Raw genomic sequence first — 20152 nt, forward strand, 5'->3', positions numbered from 1 at the left:
CCATTGTTACTTAAGAATCTGTTATGACTGTCTTAGTTGATGTAATTGACTAGAAAGATTAGAGAAACGTGTGGTCCATGCGGGCTGAAAGCAAGCAGGCCAGGCACATCAGCAGGAGTGCAAGATGCCGCCAGCTAGGTACAGAACCGTTGCCTTTTCACCATGAGGACAATGGAAGGGATTCAATTATTTCTTTGGTTTTATGGGGGTTTTCCAATGCCTATCAACTAATTTGCTTGAGGTACTACTTTGTGTGGGTCATCCTTGTTCCGGCTCCAATGCTAATCTTTTCTATATCGATCCAATTTTATCAGCTGTCACCGACGAGATGCTTTAGTAGGTACCGTTTAAGTGGTGGGAACGAAATAAAACCTGCAATTAAAAACCCATTTATTGATTTTCATTGCACCGGCATCTACTGTGAATATGGAGTTTGAAAGTGTGTTTGGTTCTTTAGTAGTCAGAAACCATGTCGTTCTGCTCTGTGCTGCATCGAGGAGAAGATTACATGCGGTGAACCTTGAACGTGACCTTAACAACTGTCTTCAGTTCATGTATCAAGAGCAGAACCCTCGAGAGAAAAAGAAAGAGGGGAAAAGAAAAAGGAAACACTCGCGGTAAAGGAATTACAGAGTTCAAAAGCTTCTGCTCTCTGGCTTAGGACGACAATTACAGGGGACCCGAGATGTTGATGGTAGGAGCACCTATTAACATCTTGTTCTTTTAATATCTTGTTAAAACCTAGGACGTGTTTGGAAAAAACTTTGTTGGACGTGGCGGGATATAGAGTGGAAAGAAAAATGCAGAGAAGGAACGAGGGGAGAAGAAGGGCAAGAGGGGAGAGCCCACGGTGTCGCGCCTGCCCGGTGTGTGGGATTGTTCCGTCCCCTCCATCTTAGAAGGCAATAATCGCCGGGGGCAGGCCGGCAGGGTGCGTGGGCGGGCGGGCGGGCGGCAAAGGGCTCTAAAGGCGGAGATTCTCTTGAGATCACGGTGCTCGTATATGTGCTATATATAGTTTCGAAGCTGCTTTTGCAAGTCAACTTATAAGCTCGTTGAGAAATCTGATGCGATGAATGAATTGTCTTCACAAGTTGGTCCTCTAAATACTGAACGTTTGTTAAAAGACTGCATGTACCATAGTGGTTTTGTGATTTGTGGTGCATAGTTCAGGTTTGGTATGAAACTCAAGTGGAAGCAAAGACTATCTAGCTTCCATCAATTGTTTTACACAAATCTTAAATTCCATTTTCGCTTGGCTGCAGCATATGCCATGGTTGATTTGTTAGTATTCTCAAGAAAAACAAAAAAGTTGGTTATGCTACGAGCTATGCACATAGTTTTCCTTTCTTTTTTTTTTCGATTACTGATTCCCTTGATCCAAGATAGAAGCACAAGCGGACCCTTCCTCGAGTTAGGATTCAGATCGAGTGCAATTCAGTTTGTCGACCAGCTAAAGTAAGGAACGATCCACAGCTTACTTATCTAAGAAAAAAGGGCAGGATTTGATTCATAAACTAAGCTCGCAGGATCTAAAGTGGATTATTGATTGAAATGTTTCTATCATTCGTATGATAAAAAAAAATATAAATTTTAGTTTTTGGTTTCTTTCCTTCTAGCAGAACTCAGACGAAAGATGGGCATTCTATGATGAAGATAGACATTTTTTTGATAAAGCAAATGGATCATACATGCCTAGCGTGAATATATCTAATAAAGTCGGAAAACAAAATATCATTAAGTGCAGTAGGAATGGTTAGAGAAACTCCCGAGTACTCCGCCACAAATAAAGCCACTGATCTGCCATGCTATTCACCTCATAGTGGGCATACCTAGCAACCCAAGATGCAAATCCGCTCATGCTTTTTTGGGTGTCAAGCAAGAGCGAATGGGAAGCACCCCCCTCAATCTGACTGCAAATACAACCAATCATTATTGCTGGGTCACTTTCGATCATTAAGTGATCAACTCTCAAAATTTGCCTCACATAGGTGATGTCGGCCCAAGCTGCTCTCAGCTCAGCTACCGGAACTGAGGCGTCGAAGATCAGTGATCCACCTACAACGATCAATCTGGAGTTTGGCCCCTGGATCATGAAACCCATGCCGCCTCTGCTGCCACCACCCATCACACTGGCATTAAAGTTGACCTTGAAAAAACTCAGGAGTAGAGGCTCCCAAGTGATATAAACCACCCGGACTGTTGCATGAGCAAAAGGGAAGCCCCAGATATCCTAAGCGATCTCAGTCACTCTCGGTGGGGGGGGGGGATCTAAAATCTCTGAAACCTGCACCATAGCCATCTCCACTACAAACCTCGTAGCATATGTCATGCTCTCGAAGAGTTGGGCATTCCTGAAAGCCAGATGCGATAGATAATGTAAGCAGCCCTGATACCATGCTACTGGAAGACTCTCTATTAAAACTCCCCTGGAGGAACTCCAGGAAGCTATGGATAGGAGCTGTCAAATGGAGAGGAAACTTGGAGATGTAGGCAAGGCTCCACATATGCGTCGCCTTTTAGCATTGGAACAAGGCATGATCCACTGACTCCTCCTCTAAAGCACCAAAAGGGTAGGTCGGGGGCATGTTGAAGCCCCGACCACTTAGCACACTTCTGATGGGCAAGTGACCCCAAGCCATCTTCCAAATGAAGAGGCCGACCCTGGGGTGGACCCCCAGTTTCCATATCCAAGTACTGATCTTGGTAGGCCGTCCACTAGCCAATCCATAGAGGTCCTTCGCCCTCACCTTTGGGAAACATGAAGACCTCCAGACCTGCATGTCAGGGTAGTCATGAACTGGGATCGGAAGGAAAAGGATCAACTCGGCTAACTTCCCTCCAAAAAGGTGGGTGACCAGCTCATTGTTCCATCTCTTCTCCTCATGGTGGAGTAAGTCTCGTACGCACAGGCCCGCCATAGCCTCTAAACTATCCGTAGCAGGCCATCAGCTCAAGGGAAGATCCGCTAACCAGACATCCTCCATCACTTCCACAGACCGACCATCTCCAATCAACCATCAGACACTAGTCATCCCCTTTGGGGCATGGGAGCATATTGCCTTCCACAAGTAGGAATATTTCCAACTAACTCGGATCTCTGCATCACCACTCCACAGGCCATACTTGGCTCTCATCATAGAGCTCCATAGGCACTCCGAATCAAGAACGAATCTTGCAGCATGTTTGGCCATCATTACCTCGCTCCTCGTTTTCAGGGGCTAATGCCCAATCCCCCGTCGCTAAGAGGCTAGCACACGATGTCCCATGCAATAAGGCGCACCCCTCCCCCACCATTGTATGACACCTATAGGAATTTTATGAACCTATGCTCTAGGTTGAGAAGAAGGGCTCTTGGCAAGACAATGTTATATATTAGGTAAATCTGCATAGAGCACAGTACCGACCTGACCAGAGTCATCCTACCCATCATGGACATAGATCTACACTGCCACCCTCCAGTCAATCATGAATCCGCTTCTCCACCGCCCCACACTTCGTATGACGGAGCCTCTACCCAGATATAGGCCCATTAAGGTAGCTCCATGGTCCGATATGCTCTGTGATCCCCAGACAATCCCCGATGGCATATTTGACCTAAGGCTCTGCCTTTGAGTTGAATAGGATGGCAGACTTGCGAAGGTTCACATTCTAGCCCAACACCAAGCAGTACCCCTCAAGGATCCTCAGGAAAAGTAAGGTCGTCCGCACCGAAGCCTGACTTAGCAAGGACAGTCATTTGTAAAAAGCAAGTACAACACTAGTCGGCGATGAGCCAAGGGCCACCTAGTAATGCTGCGTCCCGGTCCTCCACTGACTAGAACTAGAAGACAGTAGTCCTCTAGCAATGAGAAAGCCTCGACATTGTACTGCAGCTTTCCTCAGGCTTTCAACTCCCTAGCGACCCATTTGGCCGGGATTCTTCAGCCCAAACTCCGAGCTATCACCGCCAACTTCTCCTAGGACTGCCGAGAGGACTTGATCTGCTCCTTCGGCGGTTCAAGCACTTCGGTGAAGTACTTTTAGAGGTTCTCTAATTCCGCCTCCGTGATTCTATGACTCATCCAAGCAGGTTGCCTCGGGCAGCCCTGCACCATTTTTGCCCACATCCGATCTTCACCTTCCCCCAGTTGGGAGAGAGGGTGACCTCCCTCACTAGAGGATCCCGCCGATCTACCGCCTACTTGGTCTTCCATCGTGATGCACCAAAGGTATTTGATAAAAGGGTCGATAGGCTGCACAAGGATTAGAGCAGAAGCCCTAAGCGCTTTCTCAAGAGAGGAACAGATCGGAGATGAGATAGGCATTCTATCTAGGGACGTGTAACCTCTTGATACACCTCCATTTCTAAATAAATATAAAAAATGAGATAACTAGAGGATTGCCCTAGAAAGCAATCACAGCCATAGATTGCTTTCCGTCACGTGCCCAAGACCAGTAATTCCGATCCAACGGCCCCAATGAATGGCATCTGAGGGGGCGATTCAGGCGGGCCGTTGGATTCTCATCCCGCGCTCTCTGGCGCCAATCCGCATCAGAGGGCGATTCGGAGCCGAATCAGTAGTCCTCGTCAACGAGTCCCGCAACAGAACAGTAGCGAAAGTAGAGACGGAAAGCAAGTCTTGCAACAAGAAGTTCGTCCCAATCTATCTCGGTTTTTTGGGGACTCAAGGCTTGGAGAACAAGTTCTTCCTCCCTTGTTATATATATATATATATATATATATATATATATATATATATATATATATATATATATATATATATATATATATATATATATATATATATATATATATATATATATATATATATATATATATATATATATATATATATATATATATTATACTTATCCATCTTTGTATTGCCTTGGGTCCAATCTCTCTGACCACCTACTCCACGCGAGCTCTCTCTCTTCATCTTGTTGCTTTCTAGGGTTCTTTTCTTTTTCATCAGGGTAAAAACAACTTCTTCTGATTTCTTTTCTTGCACTTCTTGATCGATCGATTGATTGGAATTCTTTCTTAGTTATTTAATTTGCCTTATCTCGCAAGCTATAAATCTAATCTCAGAAGTTTGTTCTTCTTCCGGAATCGTTTTCCTTAAATAGGTTTGGTTTTTGGTTCGCTTCTTCTGGCCTGTAGTCTTGTTTAAGGTTTTTATTTTTGTAAATACTATACTTTATTATTTTGTTCTTGGAGGGGCGTAGGAGTCGGTTATCGCAAGAGAGATGGCGAATACTTCTTTCAAGGAGCAGCATGACTTCGGTGATCATTCGTTTCAGTATTTTTTATGTCTATGCTGAGCCTCTGTTTTTTTGGGGGGGTTCTCGTTTGCTTTATATGACGCATAATTGCATATGTTTTTTCTCTGGATTCTCTGGTTTCTGTTTGCAGCTAAGAGAAAGGCTGAGGCAGCGAGGATCAGGCAGAAGTATTCAGATAGGGTTCCGGTGAATATTATTGATTTTCCTGAGTTTTTTTCCCGTAATTTCTTTGTTTAATTTGCGATGCTTATATTTCTGGTTTGGTTCGATGAGCAAGTTTATGTTAATCGAAAGGACCTGAAATTTTGTTATCTGTTATCCTGGAGAAACGTTTTTTGTTGAATAGAATTGATTTATCTTCTAGTTCATAAGGTTGGAACCTGAAAGATTGTGGGTTTTTGCTTTGAGTTGAGCATGTGCCCTTCCTGATTGGTCTGATCTTTTATAATTTGATTTTAGTTTTAAGCTTACCCCAGTCTGGTGCAATTTCCTTAAACCAATTTATGTTTCCGGCCATGTAATTAAAGTTTGACCTTTTACTTAATTTAGGTCTTTTGTTGGATTAGATACTTCTTATAGTTTGTTTAGGTCGGATCTTGATTTATTAGGGTTCAGACATATTTTGATAAGGTTCACTCTCTCATCCTCAAAACATTACATGGATCTAGAAATGTCATTCTACCTGCTTGGACTCAAACCAGTGAGCTAAGCCTTGCCATGGTAATTGGCATTCCTTCTCATCGTCATGTAGGGCATATTGATACAAATTCATCAAGGCAGGAAGTTTAGAAGGCTTTCAGGCTTCGTCACTGAAAACCCATATAAGTGGTGGTTTTCTGAACTGAACAGCTTAAGTAACCTGAGTCATATTTCTGCATGGACAAAAAACATGGAGAGCTTAGAATTCAACTCTTTTACTGTTAAGGTTATTTAACTTTCTAAAGTTGACAGGTTAAAACCTTTTAATATCGAATGGTCTATCGCCTTTTAAGAGAGGTACAGTATTTTTAAGAGAGTTCGTAGGACAGAACTAAGTTAAGTTTCTCAATATGATACCAAGTCAATTACTCAAGTGCTATCTCTCATTTTATAAGCTTTTTTTTTTCCTTTCAACTTTGCTAAGTATTGAAATGCTGCAAGCCTGTACTGTATTAGGTTCACAGATGTGAACCAAACTGAAACCGTCCGCTTTTAAATGTTTAGAATCATTGCAATGGGGTGCCCCTCCTCTATTTCATAGGATTCCTGGGATGCTGCCTTCAGAGTTAGGTAATGTCCAAATTTTTTCTCTTTATATAGGCATTCTAGTCTCATGTAAAAGGACCTAGGCACCTAGCTAACCTGATTTGGAACACAACCTGGTTTTGAAAGCTTTTGATCATAATGTCATATAGAGTCTCTGCAGAATCACAAATACCAGAATTTTTTTATAAATCTCGAATAATTTAACATGCTGGTTCCCTGATCATGCTGATCTTTGTATATAAAATGGTTCAGACTCATAGCTGTTCATGAGAGGACTAAGGTTCAGCATGAACTTGAGGCTTTTACAAATATAAACCCATCATTGCTTCAGGCCTATAAAATCTCTGACTATTGATATGGTCAGTATGGATTGTTGGTACACAATCGGTATGGTTGGTGATGGTTGGTGCAGACCGATTCAAGAGAGAACCAGTGTCCCCACACCTGTACAGGTATTGATACGGTCAGTATGGATTGTTGGTACACAATCGGTATGGTTGGTGATGGTTGGTGCAGAACGATTCAAGAGAGAACCAGTGTCTCCACACATGTACAGGTACTGTAGTTAAATCCTTGGATGGGATTAGTTATGGTGCATGAGCACCCAGCATACAGGAGTTTGCACACCACATTAATTTTCTTAAAATAATAGGAGCTACTGGCTTAGGGGTTTAGGAACTGACAGAGTTTGTTGATGAATCCGGTTTCATTTGGTGAATAGTTTAAGTTTCAAGCTTCTAGGTGATCTGAGAAAGCGGACTAACCTGGTGAGAAGTCTAGAACTTTGGTCAGTGAAGACAGTACATGAACTTGAGCATAGCAGAGGTGAGTATTATTGGGCGAATGCTTTATTTAACAAATAATGAATGAAGGGTTCAGTATGTCAAAGGAATTGTTTCCTTTACTTGTCATGGAGGTTCCGTAGTGGAGCGAAATTATTCTGATTTGTAGAAAGTCATTTGAAAGACCTTATATATATTTGTTAATCATTATTGTTGTGCTATACATTGTTCTGGTTTAAGACAGATGATGCAAGTGTTCAGGCTTACTTTATGCTTTTTAAATGTTGGTTAAAAAGCTGACTCTGCTTTTGATGAGGGTGTGGTAACTTAAGTCTGTCAAAGGTACTGCAACATAAAATTGTTGATTTTTGCTAGTTTGACCATCTAACTCCTGGTTGCTTCTTGCATTTGTTTCTTTCATGCAGTTCTGAAGTTTCTAATCTACATATTTTTATTGTGATTGTGGTACTGACTCTTCATTTTAATAGGTGATCGTAGAGAAGGCAGCAAGGAGTGATATACCTAACATTGACAAGAAAAAGTAAGCATCTTTCATAATTAATGGTATTCTTTAGTCAGCTATTCAACATTCCAAACTTATGATGTCCCTTGTGTACTTGAGCAATTTGCCAGCTACTCAAACCAGATTGTAGAGATTTAGCAGCAAATAGCACTATCTTCATTCACTATACCATTTGCATCCGAGAAATTATTTTCTCTGTCTTGTCCTAGTTAAATGAATATTTCAGATTTGTTGTCAAGTTCTGAAAAGTGTGAATATTCACATGCACATAAAAATGAATGCAGGTATTTGGTCCCATCAGACTTGACACTTGGGCAGTTTGCCTATGTTATTCGCAAGAGAATCGATCTGAGTGCAGAGAAGGCCATCTTTATGTTCGTGGATAATGTTCTTCCACCTACTGGTACTTAAGCATACCCCAGCTTTTTAATTCATCCTTTTTTTTGGTAAATAATTCATCTAGTTCACCATTCACATCAAGCAGTGAAACTTATTCTTGTATCGGTTGTTCCAGGTGCTTTAATGTCCAAATTATACGAGGACAAGAAGGATGAAGATGGGTTTCTCTACTTCATCTACAGTGGAGAAAACACTTTCGGGGGTCAAAATATGCATTAGTTTTATCACTCGATGTCATCTGCATAACTTTTTTTTTTGTTTTTTAGTTTCTGTTAATAGCATTGTGGTTCTATGCGGAACTTTCACCAGTGATAAGATGTACAGTCTTGCTTCTGTATAGGTTTCATGTGGTGTGGTTCTCTCCAGAAGGTCGCTTAAATAATAACTGTTCTTAATGGACTGTTTTTCTGCTTGGTTCTATTTGTGTGCTCATGAGGTTCAAATCTTTGGAGTATTGGAGTAGCAAGAAATCTACGAGCAACACGCAGAGTATCTAAAGCCTGCATGCGTGGTTATTTTTTTTTTATCCCTGGACAACCACGGAACGCTTTAGTCTAACGAAAGAAGGAAACTCAATAATCGACGGTCCTCCGCATTTGAACTGTCGAAGAAATGTTTTCACAGCGTTTGTCGTGGCGCTCAGGCTACCGACCGCATTTTGTGCATGCAATGGATGCGAAACCGAGTGAAAATGAAAGATGGTATTTGTTGGATGGTTGTAATTCCACTAATGATATTTTGCTCAAGCGATGAATATGAAACTAACCTGAGAGGAAACATGATGTTTGATGGATTGGTGCAATTCGACTACCCACATAAATCACCGTCGTTCCATAACGTCCGGCTAAAAGAAAAGTAGAAAGTGTTTATGGGCTAAAAACAAATAGCCCAGTTGGCGACCTTTGGGCTTAGACTGTATATGGCACATTTGGCTTCAGTTCAACTTAGTAGGGAACAACGTGGATATTTATTTATTTTTTTCTGTTTTTTAAGACGCTGCACCACACCCCTCCCACCCCAATCCAAATCAGACTGTGATTTAGTATAATCGGGGGTCGAGATGAGCCTTTTGTAATCGAAACCTTGCCTCTTGCTTGCTTAAAGTGGCAAGATATTGTACCATTCGAACCAAGATTTTATAGTCAACCGGATTGACTTCAAAATCTTCTTTTCAGCTTTGTCTAGGCGATTCAATCTTTTTTAGTTCTGCCCAGGCGCTTGATGTGCAGCCGATGGTACCAAGCACAAATACCATACTTGCCTCCTAAATCTCGGATTCCATCTAGCAATGCCTATGAATGGCCACGTTATCTATTGCTTTCCCTATAAACGTAAAACCTGTCTAGTCCATTTTGGATTAAAAAGAATTACACATTGATTGCATTTGATGTAGGAAAATGAACTCTTGATGGGTAAAAATGCTGACCTTTTCTTTTGATATAAAACGTGCAAGTACTGGGTTGTGCAGAAATGGTGGCATGAGATTGCCCTCCTCTCGGAAGCTTAGATTTTTACTCTTTTTTTGTGCAAGCATCAACGAACTTTACCCCTTGATTAAACTGGTATTTAAAAAAAAAAAAAATCCGAAGCATAGTTACAATATTCTACAAATAACTAGAAAATTTGAATTATTCTCGATTTTTCTTGATCAAGTGACTTTCCATATTATCTTTGGTAGATGAATCCATCCAAAACTATCCAATTATCCTTGAATTATATACCAACTTTACGATTTTAAAATTTTTTTTGTTACAAATCAATAATACTATATATAGCTGCTAGCATGATGCTTTTCTACTATCATTTGTTACTTTTATCTCTTTCCATGCTTATTTTAAAATTTTATTTTTAAAATTTATTATTTTTTAAAAACATTTGATGATTTTTTAAATTTATTTGGATTTTGAATATTATTCTTGAACTCCGAACTTGGGACTACGATCCTGAATATATGTTCTAATTGTCTCATAATTCATATAAGAGTTGCATCTTTTATGTGGAAGGAGAATTCACCTTTCTTCATATGAACCCACTATTGGATCATCCACCGCACAGCTCTTAATACACTCAAAATCTGTCATTCACCCGTCTTTACATGTCTCAAAGCAATCGGCCGGTGATCCAAAGGCGAATTTACATGAAGGGAGGTGAATCCAAAAGATGCACTGTTTTTCGAGTCCTTTGTTGGACTTCGGCAGAGAGGCCCTTTCTCTCCATTGCTCTTCATCTTGTGTGCGGATGCACTGACCAGAGCCCTTTGACAAGCTGCTGAGACCCAAGCCTTGGAGGCCTATAGGCCGGTGCCGGGGTCAGTTCAAATCTCGGACCTTCTATTCTCCGATGATTGCATGCTTCTGGTTCAGACGACAAGGGAAGTGCTGACGGTGATACAGAGGATCCTTGAAGATAAATGTGCAGCCTCCAGTCGACGAGTTAACTTGGCCAAGTCTGCCATTCGCTTTAGTCCAAAAAATCAAGCCACAAGTGAAGGTCTTCATTAAGAAAATCCTAAGAGCGGGCGCGCAAGAGGGTACTATGAGATATATAGGAGTTCCCATCATGAGCCGCCGCCTTCGTTACAAGGACTGCTCCAATATCGAGTGGAGTGTTAGATAGAGGCTCGAGGGATGGCATATGGATGCTCTTTCTATGATGGGCAGAGTGACCTTGGTACAGTTGGTTCTTACTTTGATACCGGTTTACTTGCTATCGAACACCATTGTGTCGTTGTCGCTTTTGAGATCCTTAGAGCAGCTATTCAGGAACTTTATCTAGGGTAGGCGTGAGGGCAGAGGAGACATTCACCTGGTGGCATGGGAGGTGGTTTGTTAGTTGGTCAGATAGGGCAGACTGGGGGAACACTCATTGGCGGCGAGGTGGGAGGTGCTGGTGACAAGACACATAGCCAGATATATCCTAGAACCAGACAGCCTGTGGAGCGCCCTGCTATGGGCCAAGTACGGAGTTCACACGGCGGTGGCTGATTTCAGGCAGGGCATCACCGCTCCTTCATTTGGAGGGAGATCTGTGCCTATACATCGATGGTGCTAACGGCGATCAGATGAGCTATTGGTGATGGATAGTCCATTGATGTTCTAGAGGACAGCTGGGTGTCCGAGCAACCGCTCTGTCGGGTGCCGATGATGATTGATTCGGCAAGGCCAGTAGAATGTAGAGTCAGTGACCTGATCATCCCTAAAGAGAGCAGGTGAAACAAGATGTTGATTCGGGACACATTCAGAGAGCAGTTGGCTAAGAGGATCCTGGCAATGCCGATACCTAATAAGGAGGCGATAGACCAACTAGTCTGGGCTTCCATAGGGAGGGCTAAGGTATGTGCCAGAGACTTGCAGGCAGTAATGGGAGGGAAGTCTATTCGGCAGATTGACAAAGGATAGATTTGGAGGATACGTGTCCACCCTCGAGTGGTCTTGTTCATTTGGAATGTGACATAGGGTTGTCTACCGACTAGGAGCATGTTGGCCAGGAGGGGCGTCAGGATTACTTCAATGTGCGAGGTGTGCCCTGACACTAAGGAGTCCATTAGCCATGCTCTTCTTGGATGCCCGCGGGCAACATAAATTTGGAGGTAGGCCTATTTACCTCGTCGCGATCCACTAAGTCGGGAGAGGATCTACTTTACCATCTAAGGAAATCCATGCGAAGACCGAGTACTGCTGAGTGGGGTATCACCGGTGCTTAGCTTATCACATATGGTTGAATAGGAATGCTTGGTTCTTTGAAGATGGGAGGGCACACCTGAGGACCGCGGTGGATGGAGCTCTCCTTCAAGTTGTTAAGATTACCAAGGCTACCAATGGCAATCTCATCTGGGATGGCTAGAGATCTAGGACCCCCATTTCGTTGTTACAGTGCCTAGATTTGTCTTTATCTCTTGGGAGCCCCACCCTCTACCATCTCAAGGTGAACTTTGATGATAGCGTGTCCGCATGTAGAGACACAAGAGGTATAGGTTTTGTAATCAGAGATCACGACTCCAGGTTGATTGTTACTGAGGGCGGCACATCTTTGAAATGACAGCTATAGGGGTAGAGCTCAGGGCAGCATAGGAGGGTATCACCTACGTGAGACAGATTTTGAGGGCTGACAGTATCTGCCTTGAAGGAGACTCAGCCATGGTGATCGAGTGGATACGGGATGAGGGACAGCAGGAGATGGACATCCACTATTTTGTGACATTCGTTGGCTGGCGAGAAATTGCAACGCCTTTCAGGCCATGCATGTATACCGAAAGGCAAACAGGGGTACAGACTGAATTGTCTTCTTTTGCTTTTTAACACTTGGAAAAAATATTTTGGACATGTTATATAGTTGCTCCTTCACTGCTACGCTATTTTATTTTTTTTATTCTGCTGGCGTGCTAGGATGAACAACTGCTGTACTAAAAAAAATAAAACAAATACAGCCCCAACCCGTTGCGATCCACACAGTTTTTATGGGCTGAAGTAACTGCATCCATGGCGTGACGGCGAGCAGAAAATTTATACTCTCGCGTGCGGCGGAGTCAATTGCCGTCCTTTTAAACACCGCATTTATTACCAAATATGAAAAAAAAACATGCCCCTCAGCTTCTTTTTTTTTTGTCCTTTTTTGTATTCCTTGATAAAGATGTAATAAAGGGAAAATGATGGCCATCTAACATTCATCGAACATATTCGCTACTGATGACATGTCCAAGCGAGAGCGAAGGAGTACGTACGTTTGTTCATCCCAGGTGGGAGTCAAATCCATGCGGACGAGAGAGAGAGAGAGAAAGAGAGGAATGGCTCCGTCCAGACAACGGAGCCGAGGCAGGCGACCTACGCGCCGAGACACACTCTCCCATGCAAGCGCTTTACCCGGCACCGTTCGAGTCAATCCTACTCGGCTCGAATCCCGACACCCCATCTCGGTAGCGCCTCCGGTCCGCTCCCCGGCGCCGTCGTTTCCGAACGCGTTGGCCATCCCGCCGCGGTGAGACATCCGAATGGTCCCACCAACTCCACCCACACATCCGCTCCCCTCCTCTGGGCCCCACATATCATGTCCACGTGGCATGCAGTGGAGCTGCGGGCGCCGGAGTGGCGGAGCGGGGAGGCCCTTTCCCTCCCTCAAGGGGCGCGCACATGTGGTGGGCTCACGGCCGCGGAACGATGCGGCGTTCGCTTCTCTCTCGTGCTACGCCACCCCACTGCAGGATGCTGTACCACCGTGAATTTAGATGAAGGAGAGCCATCGATCTTAAAAAAAAATAATAGATGATGTGGCGACTATTTACGATGATACGGTCCGCGTTATAATTTATGGACAGTTGTACTTGGAGGGATGGACCGGATGTTAATGTGCGGTTGAAGGAATGCTGCCTCCGTCCATGTTGTTTATTAATTACGTACGCACACACTTCAAGTCACTCTATTTGTCGTCACGTCTGTCCCCATCTCTGTTCTACCTTCGAACCTCCGTTCGATCTTATTCCATTACCAACTCAATCTCCAATCTCCTTATTAATTTTATCTTATTCACCGGACCATATATATATACTGATTATATCCGTGCAATATAACGAGAATATGTCATGATCATAAGAAATATATGAAATTGCGAAAAGAGTTTTGGATGGTACCGTTTTTGTTCCAATTTGGCCGGGGTGACCACGCCGGTGGACTCGAGAAAGCCACCGATGGTTAGAAGGAGAAAATATGAGCCATCTCCTACACGACGATCGTGAACCTACACAAAGCCTCACCGAAAAGTGAGGGTCCTTCGACGATCAAGTTAGAGTGGGGTAAATTTGATATCCCAGCCAAAAAGTTCTTTAGAATTTACCTGACCGGACTATTTATAGTTCCGGTAGAGAGGCCCAGATGGCAGAGGCGCTGCCAGGCCTCATCATGAAGGGGCGTGGCCTGAGCCGAATGGCGCACAGCTTAGGCTGGTTGGTGGCGTGTAGTATTGCCCGTTCTTGAAAACGACAGGGCGTTGACAGTCACAGCAGGATATGGCCAAAGTAGTCTTGGTGTTGTCCTTTGACTGTCGAGGGCCAGCTATCGAAGCGTGGCACGGTGGTGTTGTAATGTACGGCCATGTAGAAGGGCATAGGCACGCACATGGGCGCGTTGTTGGCGAGGCCGAGCCCGTTAAGAAGTCGCATCATGCATTTGGCGAGGTCAGCTAGACGGGTGCTAAGAGTAGCTCGGCTTTCCGGATCTCAAGGTATTCTCGGCAGAGCGTCCCAAGCTCGAGGGTCGGGGCGTACTATTGAAGCAGACGCTCCGAACTTCATCGGGGCGAGTCGGCGATCATTAGAGGTACCCCGAACTTGATCGGGGGAGTCGGTGAATATCTGAAACCGAGCTGATTTCAGGCCGGACTGAAGATTTGATCGGACTGTGTTGGCATTTATTGGGTCAGAATTGGGCAGCCTTTTAGTTGTAAGCTGGACGATCCATTTCGCCCCCATCAGGTACAATTATAAGCCTTCGTATATTTGAAAAGGACTTTGTGTTTTATTTTTTTAAAAAAAGTTGAAGAGGGTGAGATGTGGGGGCACGTTATGCTAGCTTTTAGTTGGAAGTTAGTGAAGTACATGAGTCAAAGTTGATTGACCTATGCCCTATAATTAATAAATATTATTATTCGTGTAATCTTGGACAAGTTTCATATTAACATTTATTTAGGAAAAAATATTTTTTTAAAAAAAAATTTCATCTCGTTTGCTAGTATGATTCATATTGTACTACTTACTTGCACTTTAATTGGAGGAGAATAAAGGTGACATAGAAGCACGGTTTGAGGGGGCATGTTTAAGAAAATAAGTCAATAGCATATTTCAGATGCCTTCAAATGAATACTAACCCGTATCCTCTCTTGCTCAATTACATCTTATATTATATGTGATACTTCATGAATAGAAAAAGAAAAGATGTGAAAAAAAAATAAAATTTAAAAGCCCTTGATCCAAACAATTTCTTATTATATTTTGTTTCCCATCTCTCTTTTCTCTCAAACACCCAACACCCTGCACCCCTCCAAAAAAAGAAAAAAGTCAAAAAAAAAAACAGTACCCCCAAACACCAAATAAAAAATTTCTTTTGCTAGTTCCTAGAGGAAAGCTAAAGGTAGGTACAAGAGTGATTATTATATAACAACATTTCCGAAACTGCATCCTCTTCCAGCCGACACTAATCCCAATTCCCTAAATCACAGTATTGCCGCAGAGACATAAAGGTTTTCTAAGAAAAATCTCTGGTTCCACTCAAAACCTACCACTCTTATGCATTCATAAGGGAACCTCTCTGGTCCCTCTTCCCTCGTTTCCATTCGTTGGAAGACTAGTCGAAGGGGTAGACAGAGGAATCCACCCTTCCAGATCTCCATTCTCCCCCTCCACTCTCCTCTCCTCTTCCTATCACCCAATCCCTCTGCGTGTCTCCTTGGAGAAAAACACTGCCACGCTTCCCTTCAACTTCATGCATACCTTTCTTTAATGCTAATATCAACAAATACTCTTCTTCTGCTCTCAGCAAATTCCCACCCAAACATCAGCTTTGCAACAAACCCCACCATGGCTTCTCTTCTTCTCTTCATTCTCCTACTCTCTCTTTCTATTGGTGCAAGTGATGGCCGTCACCTAAGTGTACATGACAAAGATTCCAACAGAGCTTTCCATCACTCAAGCAAGGTTGGTGCAACACTTTTAGCGGAAAGACTGCTGCAATTGACCTCGTTCTGATCGCTTCTAACCTTTTAATTGTTCCATTCTCAGGATGCTGCAATCGTGAAGCTTGCTGAAGAGACTTCAGCCACAGCGAAGCAGACTCAATCATCATCAGAGAAAGAGAGTCGGAACAGTGCAACAATGGAAAGGCCGAAGGACTTGGAGGCTCCAACGAAGGACGCAGAGGCGAGGAGAGATGAAGTATCAGGTGCTGTCCAAATCCCATCACAGGTTAAGGTTTCATGGCTTGTGCGTCGCAAGGGGCGCAGAGTGCATCCAGGGTTCGATGTAGATTATATGGGTCCTAGAACCCATCCCCCGTCTCACAACTGAAGCCCATCCCTTTCTGTCCTCTGCCTATCTTCTCTTTAGAGGTTTTAGGCTTTTGCTTCAAATACAACCTCCAGAACTAGAAGCAGATAGTGGAAAACAAAGTGCTGGACACGAACTTCTACTGCCCATTTCACAGCATATGTGACAACCATTAAAATTAGTTAGAATGCAGGCTCTATGCATTTTGCTTGTTGCCATGGCCTGGTTCTCTTATCGTTGTACTATAGATACTGCTCGAGTGATAGACACGAAGATCTTCCCTCTGTTGCCTCAACTTGTCAATGTAATCTTGCAAAATTTTTTGCTCTACATCTTTCTCTTCATAAAATGATATTTCTCAGTTCAGGATTATCGATAGTGATGGGATGTGCAGGAAGTGAGGTTCTAATGCCTTCCTCTCTTGCTGGATTGCTACAAACAACGCAATCGGAGGTAAATTACACAAAATTCTTCTACCACTTTCAGATGGGCGTGGGGAAGAATAGTATCAGTAGTCAGGACGCAAATGCATTAGAATGGTGGTGGGAAACTCGCGCACCATGTCCTAACTGAGGGTGGCAAGGACAAATGGTCGATGCGTGCATGCATTCGTTGCGTGCATTCATCAACTGTAGCACACTAAGTTAGTTGTTTAAACGTAAGAATATGATGGGTAATTAAGCTTGGAAACTAAAAAGGGGGAGTGACGTGCCATGCTATCCTTGTGTTCTTGTAGGTGAGTGAGATCGGGGAGGCGAGTGCGGTCATTGCTAGAACACGATTCTAATGAAGTAACCACAGGGTCCAGCGAGACTAGAGCAGTCGCCGACCTAGTAGCCGTGGACTACCCAGAGCCCAGACGAGGACCATCAATTCACAACAAAATAGAAACCTAGGCGGCCACTTGCATCACTAAGAAAACGAGGTTGCAGGAGAAAGTCAATTAATAAGATTTGATGACAGTGGTATAATATATTTCTTCAATTATTCGATGATTGTAATCAGTATCAATTAAGTACCAAAGGAAGTACAGAAGAAGTGGGGCCTATAGATATGGTCTAAATGAAGCAAGCATGCAGTTATCTGTTAGCTATAGGCACTATACCCGTTCTTATTCCACCGTTTTCTCCGCATGGGACTACAGGATTTTTGGTAGCAGGAATGTTCCATTTCTTGACTTCATTTTCTCTCTCTTTCAGAAGTGTCGTCACCGTGTCGCGAATTCGGACGTGCGAGCCATGGACAAATTGAATGCCACAAATAAAGTCGGCCGCCGAGACTTGCAGGTGGACTTCACCTGCTTCTTTGTACTCCCGGCGGCTGTATAAAAGGACATACTATTTTTATAAATTGAATATTAGAACTCTCTTTCAAAGGCATATAGAAGCTACACAATAGAGTAGAACTCCCCTATAAACTCTTCCAAACGCTGATAAAGGTGAAATTTGGCATGATAACTTATATGCTGTTCTATATCTCCATGAATCTAGGAACTTTTCCTATTTTTGTCTAATAATTTAGATCTCGGATCTATAAGGAAAGGAAATTCGATTTTACGGTATAGGCGCTTATGACCTCCCCCTGTATGCCTTGCAGTAATGATTCCTTAATTTCCTCTGCAGTCTTAGGCTTTGGCGGTATTTATCATGCGCTTCTTGGACCGACAAAATTTTCTCAATTCTAATCGACTGGACGTATTGTGTCGATTCTTTTGAGTCCTCTAAATTAATCTTTGATATAAGTTCCACAAAACATCACTATTTGTGGTCTTTCGTTATCTTTCCAAGCTTGTGAAATATTACAATGATCAAGCAATCTAGCTCAATTGGGGAGGCCTCCACGGGTCTCTCAAGCGAGCTATTAACAACAAGGCCAGAGCTTGCATCCAGATCTCTTGATAAAAACCAACTTGGACGGCATTAGTTCAATTTCGATGAGGGCCAAGCTTCTGTAATATCGAAATTTTCATCTATTTGTATCTATTTAGTGATCACTCCTCTAAAAATACTAATTTTTTATCTTATCTCTAGCATGGACCACAAAGCACATGCGAAGCTACAAGGAAATCAGATGGCGATAAATGCATGTGTGCATCAACGTTGTTGTCCCGATCCTGTAGCTTCTTCTGCAACCAAGGTCATTGTGAAATATCAGTGGGTCTAAACAGAAGAAATTAACATATGCAAAGCGTTTCGCTTCCTCGGCATAGATGCCAGATATATATCTAGTCGACTTGAAACTCTCTGGTCCAATGGAAAACTTCTGGTCTCCAAAAACCATCTTTATCCATCCTCTGATTTAGCAGGATGTACTTCCTTTTGATTTAGTAGAAATGGATTGCCGTTTTACCAAAAAAAAAAAAAAAAAAAAAAACATCTTTATGGCATCGTTTCACCTCCATTTCGCAATGAATGGAGGCTGTGCAGTTGGGTTTTCATTTTGGAGTCCCGCATGACCCCAATAAACTACGGTGCGACCACATGACCCGGTTGCTGGCTCCACCTAGCTAGGAGCTATTTTAGATACTCCATGGTTTGTCTGCTACTTGAGTGTAGATTGGGGACCCCAGAAAAGGCTACAAAATATGGTGCTGATAAGGTGAGTCTGGCTCAACTTCGGAGCTTCATAGGAGTGCCAAGTAGGGGTGCCAATCGGAGAGATATTCCCCTTTGTTTAGAAGATGCCCGGATATCCTGTCATGTTATAATTAAAATGTGAGAAACTAATGAGGAGACTTCCGTCCGAAGTCTTGTTGTAGGACCTATTAAGTGCGACTTAGACCCCATCGTATGTGACACTAATAAGCTAGAATTCTGATGTTGAAATCTGAAAGACTAACGGGATTATTTTTCTTTCTTCTTTATCAGGGATTTGTTGGGACGAATGTGCCATAAAGACCAGGAGGCAATTAAATGTTTTTTTGACGTCTCAAAAGAGACATGTCTACCTGTGATTTGGAACTGTCAAATCACCCTCCAGCATGAATCGCATTCGATGTCGAATTATGCTGGAGCTAATTATTATATCAGTTCATTCCACCGAAAATGGAATTCTGAAACCTTAACAACGTATCGAGATACCTAACTCATAATAAAACATGTTACTCCATTTCTTCCATCCACGCAACCACATACGATCAAATATACAAATTCCATGCAGAGGTATCCTTATCCGGTGTTGCTGCCAAAATTTTATCCGGCAATGGTGGAGGCCTAAAAAGCATGAACTGGCGTATACGAAGAAAAAGATCAACGGGGTTCGCTCGTCTCCGTGGGTTTGCAAAATAGCAACGAATCAGAAAGCCTACCGAATTGGCTCGGGGCGGACCATCCAATGTTTAAGTCAATGAAAAGTTTTGGAATAACAGCGGAAAAAGAAAAGATAAAAGTAGTGTAAAATAATGTAATTTGCATACTTGATGTCCTAGACTCTTTTTTATAGAGTAGGAGTTGTTGTCCTATGAAGGTGGGACTCTTCCAAGTATGAGTCTTAGTAGAAGATTATCTCTTTGGCTTGTAAGAGGTCAATTCATCGGTCAACTTGTCCTCCTGTTGGAAGTCAGCTCATCAGTCTGCTATTGGTTGGCCTGTTCGAGGTCTACTATTCTACCTGCAAAAGGTTAACTCATTGACCTGCAAGAGATCGGGTCATTGGTTAACTCATTGACTTGCTATTAGCTGGCTTGTTGGAGATCTACTATGCTACCTGCAAAAGGTTAACTCATTGACCTGCGAGAGATCGGCTTATTGACCTACGAGAGGTCGTCCTGCTGTAGTCTGCTTTTTCCACCTACAAGAGTTTAGTTCATCGACCTATGAGAGGTCAGCTCGTCGACCTTCTATAGGTCGGCCTGCTGAAGATCTACTCTTCCACCTGTAAAAGATTGGCTCATCGACCTATGGGAGG

At 43.0% G+C, this 20152-nt stretch overlaps 2 protein-coding genes and 1 non-coding gene across 5 annotated transcripts; 2 read left to right on the plus strand and 1 right to left on the minus strand.

The window, feature by feature from the left end:
- Positions 1-226: 226 nt before the first annotated feature.
- Positions 227-330, minus strand: LOC120110031. The gene has a single exon (XR_005510807.1). It is a non-coding gene; the product is annotated as a U6 spliceosomal RNA (small nuclear RNA).
- A 4497-nt stretch (positions 331-4827) lies between these two features.
- Positions 4828-8637, plus strand: LOC103705136 (autophagy-related protein 8g-like). 3 transcript variants are annotated; one of them, XM_039120804.1, is made up of 7 exons: positions 4853-4959; positions 5031-5112; positions 5212-5269; positions 5399-5454; positions 7784-7836; positions 8103-8221; positions 8333-8637. In XM_039120804.1, exons 3-7 carry the CDS (start codon positions 5233-5235, stop codon positions 8434-8436), a joined length of 369 nt encoding a protein of 122 aa, XP_038976732.1. In that variant the 5' UTR covers positions 4853-4959; positions 5031-5112; positions 5212-5232; the 3' UTR covers positions 8437-8637. The 3 variants fall into 3 exon arrangements, with proteins under 3 accessions (XP_008786982.1, XP_008786981.1, XP_038976732.1); XM_008788760.3 differs by lacking the exon at positions 5031-5112 and having other exon boundaries at positions 4828-4959; XM_008788759.3 differs by lacking the exon at positions 5031-5112 and having other exon boundaries at positions 4831-4959; positions 5204-5269.
- A 6854-nt stretch (positions 8638-15491) lies between these two features.
- Positions 15492-16574, plus strand: LOC120107502. The gene is made up of 2 exons (XM_039120795.1): positions 15492-15898; positions 15983-16574. The coding sequence occupies exons 1-2, from the start codon at positions 15704-15706 to the stop codon at positions 16265-16267; spliced, it is 480 nt and encodes a 159-aa protein (XP_038976723.1). The 5' UTR covers positions 15492-15703; the 3' UTR covers positions 16268-16574.
- The last annotated feature ends 3578 nt before the right edge of the window (positions 16575-20152 follow it).

This window comes from Phoenix dactylifera, chromosome 2 (genome assembly GCF_009389715.1).
Source record: "Phoenix dactylifera cultivar Barhee BC4 chromosome 2, palm_55x_up_171113_PBpolish2nd_filt_p, whole genome shotgun sequence".
NCBI classification, from domain to species: domain Eukaryota; kingdom Viridiplantae; phylum Streptophyta; class Magnoliopsida; order Arecales; family Arecaceae; genus Phoenix; species Phoenix dactylifera.

What these genes read in the sequence shown, in the direction of transcription:
- LOC103705136 (XM_008788760.3), top strand. Translation starts at nt 5,233, where the DNA reads ATGGCGAATACTTCTTTCAAGGAGCAGCATGACTTCG. An exon ending in CCTAACATTGACAAGAAAAA is followed by an intron (nt 7,837 to 8,102) that starts GTAAGCATCTTT and finishes AAATGAATGCAG; the next exon opens with GTATTTGGTCCCATCAGACT. An exon ending in TAATGTTCTTCCACCTACTG is followed by an intron (nt 8,222 to 8,332) that starts GTACTTAAGCAT and finishes CGGTTGTTCCAG; the next exon opens with GTGCTTTAATGTCCAAATTA.
- LOC120107502 (XM_039120795.1), top strand. Translation starts at nt 15,704, where the DNA reads ATGCTAATATCAACAAATACTCTTCTTCTGCTCTCAGCAAATTCCCAC. An exon ending in CTTTCCATCACTCAAGCAAG is followed by an intron (nt 15,899 to 15,982) that starts GTTGGTGCAACA and finishes TTCCATTCTCAG; the next exon opens with GATGCTGCAATCGTGAAGCT.